Source organism: Callorhinus ursinus, unplaced genomic scaffold (genome assembly GCF_003265705.2).
Source record: "Callorhinus ursinus isolate GAN/ISIS: 27379988/994484 unplaced genomic scaffold, GSC_fseal_2.0 scaffold14, whole genome shotgun sequence".
NCBI classification, from domain to species: Eukaryota; Metazoa; Chordata; class Mammalia; order Carnivora; family Otariidae; genus Callorhinus; species Callorhinus ursinus.
The window spans coordinates 43,560,754-43,573,486 of record NW_027397076.1 but is presented as its reverse complement, the minus strand read 5'-3'; the positions used below and the strand labels follow the sequence as shown (position 1 = coordinate 43,573,486).

The following is a 12,733-nucleotide window of genomic DNA, read 5'->3' as shown; positions in this document are numbered from 1 at the left end:
TTAATTTTCTGTGGGCTCTAGCTTTTGTTTCCTCTTCCTATTTTGGCAATTACCAACCAATTGAGTGTCTCCTGAAGTCTCTGGGGAGGGACCCAGGTAAAATGGGGGGAGGGAGGGCAAAAATCCTAAGCAAGTGACTAAAAGCGAAGCAAGGATTGGAACAGGTAAAATCTAGTAGGATGAAGAAAGGGTGGCAATATATGAACGCCACCAGCAGTCCATGATTGCAGAGTAACATGAAGATGGTAGGACATTTGCAGTGTTCAACTCTGTGAGAGCCCCGTCCTGGAGTGAAACCGCTGCTGCAGATAGACTCAAAAACAGATGCTCAACATGATTGAATTTCAGTTTCATTGTCTGCAAGATGGAGACAATAACCACTACACAGAATAGAAAAAACACATGTCAGAGTGTCAGGTGTCTTAATCAGTGATGCTTACTTGTAACTTCAGAGGCAATGTTATTTATATGTTCAGAGGCAATGTTATAACATTATAACAAATGTTATTTATGTGGGTAATTGATAATCAGCAAATGTCATTTATATCTAAATTGATGCATGGAGACCATCTCTGGGTATCTTCTCTACAACTTATAGAAAAGCCTCATAATTTCATTTAGGTATAACTAAAAACAAAACAATATAAAACAAGACAAAAAGGAAACAAAAATGGAGGTAAGATCTTTAAAAATATAGCTTCCAGTTTCACTGTATTTCTTACAATAACCATATTTGAATTGGTTGTAGATGAGTTAACCTATTTTTCAAAGCAGACATAAACCCCCAAATTAGGGCAAATAATTAGATGTGTAAGATTAACTTAAGGTATTTTATATATTAAGATATTATAATAAATGTTATTTCAAATTAGTATAATTAAAAATATATATGTATTTTTTCCTACAAACCTCCCCTAAGATTATGGCCTATGTATTTTTTTTTAAGTAGGCTCCATGCCCAGTGTGGAGCCCAGCGCGGGGCTTAGACTCACGACCCTGAGATCAAAACCTGAGCTGAAATCAAGAGTCGGATGGTTAACCGACTGAGCCACTCAGACACCCCGTATGTATTTTTTTTAATTCATCTTTTTTGTCACATATTTTGAAGTTTGCTATCATACAAGTTCATATCATCCTTTTTTCACTGAACATTATATAATAAATATTTCCCATATTATTACACAATTTTCATAATTATCATTTGATATATGTATAACAGTCTATCAAGTGAATGACAGTAATATATTCACCTACTTCCCAAGTTTGCGCATTAGGTTGTCTTTAGTTTCCCCCTACTATAAACATGATTACTCAAGGGAGAGAGGAGGCCGGGGTTTTAGAATCATGAAACTATGCTGACAAGGCATTGGGTGACAAAGAGACATGTCATAGATGGAACTAAATATTTTCAGGATTCTAAAAAGAGCAGTGCTTCATAGGAAGCTTCAACCACCTGGTGGGCAGAGGGGTCAGTAGACCAGGGGAGCTTATCTTGGTGAAATGGAAGACCATATTACTTCATGCCTCAGGCCAGGTTGACTCACCTTGCTTTTCTACTATTTCTTAATCCTGCCCCCAGTGGTACTGTATTTTAAAGAAACTTCTAGGGGATTCTAGCATATTTCTGAATCTCGTAATTGGTCCCATGAGATCTTATGGATTTTTTTTCTTTACTCGATTTTTGAAATGGGCTTTTTAATAGAAAAGTGAAAAAGGTATTCTCTGGCCCTGTGATCTTCCTAGAAAAATCCAGGAATTTTTTTTTAAACACCCCTTAGTGCCAGTCTATTACCTTCTTTTCAAATTGAAGAAAGAAACAAACACCAGACAATTTTTGAAGACTAAATGCAAAATGGAAGACCCAAAATCTGTTAGAGAGAATTCCATTTTTTCCAGATTGACCAGAGAATGTCACTGAATATGAAAGGTAAGAAAGATAATCTGAATGGCTTTCCAACTATGCTCCAAGGAATTCTAAGTATTTTAAGAGGAACCTTAGAGACGATTTCAGGAAGGAAGTCAGAATGATAATAGATAGAGATTTAGGATCTTTATGACTCCCCCCATAAACCAGAGTAGCAGGTTTAGGTCCTAGGATTCTGAGTAAGACTTTATTTCCAGAAAGGATTTTTTGGCTTTGAAAACTGTAGAGGGAAAGGAGAGACAGAGTAAAACCACACTGATCTATTACAATCCTCCCTAAAGTGCTAATAGGTAAAATACTCAGGTAAGTTTTTTTCTAGACATGAAAACATATTTAAAAGTTTGGGCTGACTCCTCTTATCCAGACAAACTAGATTGCATACCGTTAATGCTATTGGATAATAATTCTAATAATTACTAGAGCTTTATTGAATGCTTAACTGATCACTAAGTTTGTGCGATAGTCACTGTTAAAATTCTCATTTTACAGTAATTCTCATTTTACAGTAGTGGAAACTAAGAAATTACATGTCACATCTCAAATGTGGTGAGAATTCAGGGAATTCAGGGAGTTTTGACTTCAGACACAAGGGTGTTTAACTTTTTTTTTTTCTGTACTGCGTATCTGTATGCTAATTCATAAGTGATAAAAATTCTTATTTCCAAGACACTCATTTCTCTTTCACTTTCATTCCTTTGAGGATATTTATTGAACACCTACCAAGTTCTGAGAATAAAGTTAAATAAGATAGATTCTGTCCTCAAGAATAAGGGAGAGTGCCAAGGAAGTGTGATATATGTGTTACGTGATATACGTGTTATGGTAAAATTATACACAGGGAGTTAGGATTGGGGTTACAGTTGGACTTCACAGGTACAGGAGCTGAGGTCTATCTATACCTTAAATTATAGACAGAAGTTAGTCAGATGGAAGAAGATAGTGGTGAAGAAAACTTCCAGTGGAAGAAATAGCAGGTGTGAAACGCAGTGGTGAAACATCATGATGGCTCAAGAACTGTAGATAGTTTACTACAACAATTATAGCCAATTCTTGCAGGTGTGTTAGAGAAAAAGCCTAACCAGCAATTTTCAAACATTGTTGTACATGAGAATCACCTGGGGGATTTATTGAATGTGGTTTGCTAGGTCCCACTCGCAGAGTTTTCATCCAGCAGATCTGAGCTGGTGCCTTAGAATTTAGGCATCTACCAAGTTACTATGTAATGCTTATGCTCCTCCACTAGGAGCCACACCATGAAAACTACTAGGTAAGATCTAGAAACAGGGGCCAATTTCTTTTTACTGTAGTATGATTAAAATTTAGCTAACAGGAAAAAAAGCATTAAAAAAAGACATGAAAATCCTATATGTAGTACAAATAGAACTATCTGCTACAACTCACAACCAAATTAATATATAAGGGGATATATATTTGCATACTAAAGTTTTGTGTTGGCCGTTTTTGTAAAGATTAATAGAAAACTAAGATATACTCATTATAGAACATTTAAACATTTCAAAAACATATGAATTATATGTCACCTCTTTCCAAAGGCACCAACTGTTAATAGCTTTTCACATGTACCTAGAAGACTGGCTTGTGGCTGGCTTCATGCTCTGCCTCCATTTTCATACCAGTGCCTCCTCTGTGTGTCTTCTCTTCTATGTGTCTGCTTTAAACCCCCTTTGCCTCTCTCTTATAAATATACCTGTGGTTGCCTTTAGGGACCACCTGGATAGTTTAGGATCAGCTCCTCTTTCAAGATCCTTAACTCAGTCACCTCTTTTGATATAAGCCTTAGTCTGTTGGGGCTGCAACAGCAAAGTACCGTAGGCTGGGTGGCTTTCTGGAGGCTGGGAAGCCCAAGATGAAGGTGCCAGCAAGTTCTGTGTCTGGTGGGAACCAGCATCCTGGTTCATGGATGGCTGTCTTCTTGTGCCCTCACATGGCAGAAGGGGTGAGGGAAATCTGATGGGCCTCTTTCATAAGGACATTGATTTCATTCACAAGGGCTCCACCCTCATGAACTAATTACCTCCCACAAGCCCCACCTCCAAATATCACATTGGGGATTAGGTTAGATGAATTTTGGGAGGATACAGCATCAACTCAAAAGTATAAAATCCAAAGTCTCATCTAAATATCAAAATCAGATATGGGTGTGACTCAAAGTATGATTCATCCTGAGGCAAATTCTTCTCTAGCTATGAACCTGTGAAATCTTCCAAAATATAATGGTGAGACAGGCATAGGATAGACATTCCCATTCCAAAAGGGAAAAATAGGAAAGAAGGAAGGGGTTCCAAGTAAGTCTAAAACCCAATATTAAATCTTTAGAGCAAACAACATTAGATCTTAAGGATCAAGAATAATCTTTTATTGGATGCTCTGCCTTCTGGACCCACTGGGCTATGGTCTCATCTTTGCAGCTCTCAGAGTTAGTGTGAACACTCTCAGGGTTCTTGGGGACAGCCCTGTCCCCAGGGCTCCATTGAGCATCACCCTCGTTGGGGCTCTCTGCAGTAGCCCTATCCCTGCAGAAGTATTGTGCCTGGGCTCTGCCCTGCCAGGATGGGGTCTTATATCCGTGGCTATCCTTATTAGGATCCTGATCCTGCAACCCTTCCAGACATCTTCTGGAATCCAGGTGGAGGCAGCCATGCCCCCATGGCTCTTGCATTCTGCATACTGACAAGAGATGGTAGAGGAGTGTGGATACCACCAAAGTTTGCCTCCTGTGTCCGCTAGAGCTACACCCGGGGCAGCCAAGGAGTTCAGTTCTGGAGTGCAGCGTGCAGAGCCCATGATGTGAGGCAGCACTGAACAATGCACCCCAAGGTCCCACCTTTGAAACCACCTTCAGGCAGCCCCACCTTTGAAACCATTCTGCCCCCAGGGACCTAGCACTGTGGTCCTGTGATGGAAAGGGCAGCTCTGATGATTTCTGAATTGTCTTTGGGTTGATTCTTCCTTTGTCTTCAACAATAGCCGCTGCTTCTGTTGCGATGGCTGATTTTACCAAACAGGGTTTTGCCCACACTCTGAGTGTTCTTGTCTGACCACACGTTCTCATTCTCTTCAGTATGGATCGGCTGAAAGTTCTCCAAATCTTTAAATTCTGCTTCCTTTTTGATTAAGAGTTCTACCTTTAAATCATTTCTTTCTTCTGGCATTTTACTATAAGGAGTCAGGAGGAACCAAGGCCACTCCTTCGACACTTTGCTTAGCAATAACTTCAGCTAAACATGCGATTTCATCACTCACAAGTTCTTCAGTAGAGCTAGAAGATGAACACAGTTCAGCCAAGTTCTTAGCCACTTTAGAACAAGGATTGCCTTTCCCTCACTGTCTAATAACACGTGCCTGGTGTCTGTCAGACCCCACCTGAATGGCCTTTACCCTCCATATTTCTACGAACATTCTGTTTAGGATTAACTTCGGTATTCTTGAAGAAGACTCAGGCTTTCTTTACAGTCTCCGTTTTTCTTAATTGCTTGTCATCAGAATCACCCTAAATAATCTCTTTATGGTAATAGCCTTTTTCTCTCATGCACCTCAAAACTGGTCCAGCTTCTACCTAATACCCAGTTTCAAATCCACTTTCACATTTTTAGTTATTTCTTATGACAGCCTCCCCCTCCAAGTACCAATTTTTATGTTAGTTTGTTAGGGCTGCTGTAACAAAATACCATACACTAGGTGGCTTATAAATAGCAGGAATTTATTTCTCTCAGTTCTGGAGGCTGGGAAGTCTAAGATCAAGGTGCCAGCAGATTCAGTGTCTGTCTGGGGCCCTTTCCTGTGTCATAGACAGCCATTTTTCTTTTCTTTTCTTTTCTTTTCTTTTCTTTTCTTTTCTTTTCTTTTCTTTTCTTTTCTTTTCTTTTCCCTTTCTTTTTTTTCCCAAGTGGGTGTGTAGTTTTTTTCTTTAATTTTTTTTAAAGATTTTATTTATTTATTCTTCTTATTATTTCTCAGAGAGAAAGAGAACACAAGCAGGGGGGAGTGGCAGGTAAAGGGAGAAGCAGACTCCCCACTGAGTCCCCCCCCCCCCCCGGGGCCGGAGGTGGGGGTCAATCCCAGGATCCTGAGATCATGACCTGAGCCAAAGGCAGATGCTTAACTGACTGAGCCACCCAGGTGTCCCCATAGACAACCGTTTTTCACTGTGTCTTCACTTGGCAGAGGGAGCTCTCTGGGCCCTCATTATAAGGGCACTAATCCTATTCATGAGGGCTTCACCCTGCTGACCTAATTGCCTCCTAAAGGCCTTACCTTCAAATACCATCACAACTGGGGATTAGGTATCAACATATGAATTTGAGGGAACACAAACACTCAGTTTCTGGGACCATTTAAGATATATTGCAGGTTCTAGGGATTAGGACATGAACATATCTTTTTCAGGGCCCCTATTCAGCCCACGACAACTGCTTTTACACACTCAAAGTATAGTATTAGAAATCAGGAATTGTTTGGTGTGGGATATCCATTTCCATTTCCTTATAAATATGTGCTGACTTCTATTTTTTTTTAATTTGCCCATTATAAAAACATCTTAGTTAGTTTGACCTTTATTATCAATTAGTATTCTCAGAGTCCTTTTAACTACGGCAGTAGTTCACATCTAAAAATAGGTTTTGTGTTACTGACATTTTGTGGGCTATCCACTATTGATACGTCTCTTGTCTAGTTGTCAAAGTAAATCAGTCTATAGGATTTAAAACATGGTCCATCTGGAAGAATAAAATAACCTCTCAGGATTAGATTCCAATTTTAATTCAATTACCTGTTGGAAAAGAGAAGATTTGGTTCATTTTAATTCCTGTTACAAAATCGGGTGAGTTGTCATCTAAACTTAAACATTGTACGTTAATTTGACACTACTGTATCTTTTTGTATAAGAAAAAGGAAGTAGAAGGCATAAAGACTAGTTCATTATTCTTTAAGGAACATAGTAATTCCTTTAGGTGAAAACATAGGTAGGATGTGAAGAACAAGTCATGCTTTATCTGTAGGCTATCTAGATTAATTTATAGCCAAGTCAATAGTCTCCTAACATCCATTGATTTAATTTGGGATTTAATTTGCTGAGTACATTATTTCTGGACTATCTTTTGAAACATAAACTTCTGCATGGCTTAGACTATTGATAAGGGTTCATAAAATTGATTCATCCTGATTTAGATTTGGGTAGTTGATGAAATAATTATTCACAAAGTATATAAAGGAAATTCTGATATTCTGTACAACTAAGTGAGAAAAGACCTTAAATATAACACTAGAGTCTCACCATTGATCATCACTAATGGTTTTATTATTTCTTTGTCCTACATCTTCCTCTCCTTAGATTAATCAACCCATATTGATTTCTAGAAGATAAGGCAAGGTTTGGGGCTTTAGCACATCCCACCATGTAAGTTTTTTAAAAACACTTGAAATAGATAAATGTTTTCAGTAGTCATTAAGTCACCCTTTTGTCAATGACAATGATATATTGTAGTCTATATACTCAAAAAAAATATAGCGTAGATATAAATAAGCTGAAATAATGATGAATTTCTAAAGATTTTAAGGGATAGTTGAGGTTTAGAATTACAAAGAACAAATATTTGAATTCCAATGGAAAATACAGGCAAGGATATGTGCAAGAATTGAAATTGGAAATTCACCATTGGACATAAAACTGAAGGAGTATATTTATAAGCAGAAAGAGCAGGCTCTAATGTGCTGTTAAAGTGACATCAGTAACAATGGGCCTAACAAAAATACTAGTCACGGTACTAATTTAATCACTTACTGGACTTTACACCTTGGAAAAAAATCACTTTGCACCTCTGTTCCTTTATGCCCTGATCTCTAAATATGATTAAAAACATCACTTCCTCTTCATTCATAGGATTATGATAATTAATTGAATCTTTGGAAAAAAGCATTTTTTTCGTGCATCCTGTTATAAGTAAAAGTTATCATGAAACAAGTGGCATATATGCAGACTGCCAAGAAACCAGATTAGCTGAGAGCTTAGTCCAATTTCTAGCTGTAGTAACTAACACAGCTTTTGTAGGGACAAATAAACTTTATGCCTCTTTGGACTTTAGGAAGCAATCTCCAAAATAGTTGCTTTCCCAAATTAAAGGAAAATTTTCCCATATTCTTAAGGATTGTTGATCTTCTACTGTTTTTTTTTTTTTTTTTTAGTAGGACACACAATTCTAAAATAATTCTTTTCATTTTTAAACCTAAAGACCAATATATGGATCACATGAATATATTTGCATAAACATATATTAAAATATGATAGTTTGATAGATGTAGAGAAAGGGATGTAAAATAGATTTATATAACTACCAAGCAGGAAGTTATAATTTCTTGGATTTTTGGCCAATTTATTGAAAAAAGCCATGAGTATGGGTTGGTCTTTCTGTAAGAAAATAGACTAGTCAGGTTAAACCTTTATATGAAAGGTTTGTAGAAATGTTGGAGAGCATTTAGAATGTGGACTTGTAAAGATCTCTTGTTGTGGCCTCTATGCTGACCTCCATAAAGCATGATGATAATTAAGTATAGACTGAAAGGTCAGAGCCCAATTTTCAGAAATGCCTCAGGCTTTCCTCTGAGGCTTTGCCCTGAACTCAGGGCATCTCTGTCTGCTAGAGGAAACTGATAGAAAATGTATTTCTTCAAAATATATAAAGGGTTTTCTGCATTTGGATGGGCTGGTTACATGTAGTAGGATGGGGCTGCCATCCCTGATTTACCCGGCTTAAAAAGGTTATGAAGGCTCCCAAGACTCCTGGTAAGACCAGAACAGATGTTTCTTCTCTCCGCTGTTAACCCAGACCTAGGAGACCTATTTAGCATAAACTCTATTCTGAACACAAGTTAAAACTTTAATTTCAGAGCCGCCTGGGTGGCTCAGTTGGTTAAGTGTCTGAATCTTGGTTTCAGCTCAGGTCATGATCTCAGGGTCCTGGGATCGAGCCCCATGTGTGGGGCTCCACGCTTAGCAAGGAGTCTGCCTGAGATTCTCTCCCTCTCCCTTTACCCCCTCCCCGTACTCAGGTTCTCTCTCTCTCTAAATGAATAAATCTTCTTTAAAAACTTAAATTTCAGCCTTATCTATTTCTCAGATTTTATTCATGACTTTATAATTCCCTGACTAATCATTCTAGTCCCTATCATAGTTTCTTACTGACTTGGCAACTAGATCACAGGCTTTCCTCATCTTCTCATACAAATCTCATTTGGCCTGCATTGCCTTTTTCAACACTTTAGGATACATGGCCCTACATGCAAAGCAGGCAACTGGTTATTTAATTCAGAATTGACTTTTTCTCAGCTTTAATCTAGGCAAAGGAATGTCCAACCTAAACAAAATAAACTCTAAGTACTAGCTTCTATGTATTCAGCACAAGATTTAAGTTGAAATGAAAGTATTTGATATATTAGGAATATCTGTCACCCAGATCTGATTAGGAAGTTTTAATTCTAAATCAGAAGATCCCTAAAATGCTTTTAGTCCTTTTCATGAGCAGTCTGTCTCATTGTGAGACATATATATTATTGATAATATTTCTTTTTTTTAATATGTTAAGTTAGCCACCATACGGTACATCATTAGTTTTTGATGTAGTGTTCAGTGACTCATTAGTTGCGTATAACACCCAGTGCTCATTACAAACCTTGCCCTCCTTAATACCTATCACCCTGTTACCCCCACTCCCCTCCCTTCTGAAACCCTCAGTTTGTTTGATAATATTCTAATAATTATCTTTTAAACTTTCTGTTTCCATTGTCAATGGATAGTTTCTTTAACGGAATTTTAGAGCAAATTATTTAAATGAGTATAGGAAATTATTTGAGGGACAGCTAATGAATGCCAATAAATTTTCTTCTCGTAATGGTAAATATGCAATCTAATGTTATTTATTTTTTTAAAAAACCTATTTCTTAATTTTATACTTATAATTTTTTTCTCATGCATATATGTTTGATCATTTTGTTCATACATTAGCAGTTCTATCAATGGATTGACAAAGAAATTTTGCTAATTACTAAAACATGGTCACAATATCCTGGGATAAATTAAAGCTCTGATGGGGCCTATGGAACTCAATTATACATGTAACCTTTGTTTTTTTTCATTTCTTTAGATAATCCAGAGTCTGCTCTACCTCTCTCCTTTTGCATTGTCTTCCCATATCACTTCAAGGAACAGTGAGTAGACGTAAAATTCCACGGATAATCCAAAAATACCTGTTCAAGTTGGCATCTATCAACAGGTAAAATAACACTTTTAATTCCTGCTTTTCTTGATTATTTCCATATATAAAAGGAAAGACACAACAGGTATAAGTTGTGGAAAATATTACAGAGTTGTGCATAGGAAGATAACATGAGACCAGTGAGTGTGTATGAATTGGATCTTGACTATTGATCAACCCAAGAGTTGTTTAATAAGGAACAGGTGGTAATCTTAGAAATGGAATTTTTCAAGGTTAATTGGTTAGGGTCCACTCTGTAATAATTTAGTTAAGAGATCATAAGATATCAATTTATATGGAAAAAACTAAACAGCTAGGAGGTAAGGAAGTGAAGAAGCATGAATAGTGACTCTCAACCTGGAGTATGCATTTATAAATCAAGTCAATATGCTGGAAACAGATACAAAAGATTACATACAGAAATAAACTGGTGAAAAAAACAATACAAAAAAGGAGGATTAAGGAGAAAAAAACTGAAGGCCCTTCAGTTTTCTATGAGCATAGATTCCTGTCTATACAATAGAAATCGCAACATCAACCTAGCTCATTAGTAAATTTCAGTATTCATATTCATAACATGATTTGAATATTAGTAAATTTCAATATTCATATTGATATATTTAAATAATATATTTAAGATTATTTAGAAAAAATTTTTGAAGTGGCTGAGAAGAAAATCATCCGGTTGTATTTCTAAGTGTTTATAATAGCAGATGTGATAAAAGCCTCAGTAGTTTAAACTCATGAATTAATAATGAAAGACAGATTCTTTTATGCAAACAGGAAAATTGCAGAGAATTTCTCTACCTATTTTAAATTTCATTTTTATCATTTTTCCTCTATGAATTTCTGAAAGCCAAGTTCTTTAGTATAACGATGGACAAATTAGAAAAGTTTAATGTAGAGAATATTTTCATTCAAAATCTAAAAAGTGCATATAGAAGATCACTGAAAATATCCTTGATATAATTTGACAGTAAACAAAAATTAAACCTGTCTTTGTTTTCATAGATATCTGTTTAGTTTTTTGGTGGGTTTTCTGAAAACATGTGGCAAATTTAGTTTTTATTAACTTATTTCCCACATTATTTTACCAATAGAAAATTCTTTTTCTTCTACATTTCAATTGAAACATATTCACAAATAAAATGAGAGTAGTAAGAAGATATTGAAAAATGCTGGCAGTTACAGCTAAAAGCTAAGTGAACAGCATTACTCCACAAAGAAACATTGATTTTAGGGAACCAAGAAATTTTTAATTTAATTTCAGTTGTGTGAAGCTATATGTGATCATTTCTTCCACAGGAGAGTGAGTGCTATTATACCATAAGGCTAGCAGCTAAATGTTCCTAGACATATCCAAAGAGAAGTCCTTTCTTTTAACAAACAATAATGTACCATCTATTTATTTGGAAGAATTTTACTGCTATGAAAAAATGCATAAAATATATCATTCATGAAATAATAATGTAGCACCATTTTGAGAAATGCAGTAAAATTAATTCATTAAAACCATATAACTTCTAATGCTACGGGTCCAGAAAATAGGTCCATGCTGAAATATTTTTACATATTCTGTTATTAAAAGTAGAAAAATTCTGAAATATTTCTAATAATCTAATATTTCTAATAATTAAAAAAATCTACTATTTAATTCTTTAAAATCTATCAGATTTAATCCATGGTCCTTTTTAATTTTGTAAAGAAAATCTTAAATATTTGGATTAAGAAAGTATTCTGTTTTTAAGTGATGACAGCTCCATTTTTTATTATGCTTAGAATTCAGATAGAGATAGCTTTTATTTTTGGGTTGGTACTTCAGTACAGATCTGAATTCTCTATTTGAGTAGTTTTTATTTCTATAAACAAATTAAATGCTTCATTTTTTAGCCCAAAACAAAGTTACATACCTCATTCCATTTTTTTTGGTTAATTTTCTTAGTATAAGAGTATTAAAAAGTATTCATGAGAAATTATATACTTATAACCATAAAGTATTATTTTGGTGACTATCAAGAGTAATATCTGAAAACGGAAATAAGGTTTAAACTGTTATTTCATTTTTTTTAATAGATTACTTGAATCTCGAATAGAGGAACAGAAATGCCACCACCAGTAGGCGCCCCCCTATACCCACCTCCTGATGGAGGCTGGGGCTGGGTAGTGGTTGGAGCATCTTTTATCTCCATTGGATTTTCATACGCATTCCCCAAAGCTGTCACAGTGTTCTTCAAAGAAATTCAGCAAATATTCAACACTACCTACAGTGAAATAGCATGGATATCATCCATTATGCTGGCTGTTATGTATGCAGGAGGTAAGGTTTCTGGGAATAAATGGAATTCCAGATTAAGAAAACAATGCTTGCATGCCACAGTGTTTTACATTTAATGTCTTGGTATATTAAAGCTCTGTTTTTGTATTGTAGTCACTTAAAACCAACCAAAAATATAATTCCAACTGAATTTTTAATAATTTTATTGATTCTGCATCTTGAGATATTCACTTCATTCTTTAGTATGACTACAGTATTTGAATGAGG

The 12,733-nt window shown here is 35.8% G+C and overlaps 1 protein-coding gene across 10 annotated transcripts in view; it reads left to right on the top strand.

Moving 5' to 3' along the window:
• SLC16A7 (solute carrier family 16 member 7) overlaps positions 1-12,733 on the top strand; it is a 183,321-nt gene that overhangs the window by 90,605 nt on the left and 79,983 nt on the right. For 3 of the 10 annotated variants that reach the window (XM_025882845.2, XM_073900746.1, XM_073900749.1), the window contains 2 exons: positions 10,081-10,209; positions 12,265-12,508. In XM_025882845.2, the coding sequence (XP_025738630.1) occupies positions 12,295-12,508 (214 nt within the window). In that variant the 5' untranslated portion in view covers positions 10,081-10,209; positions 12,265-12,294. The other 7 variants (XM_073900747.1, XM_073900745.1, XM_073900744.1 and 4 more) reach the window with 6 other exon arrangements.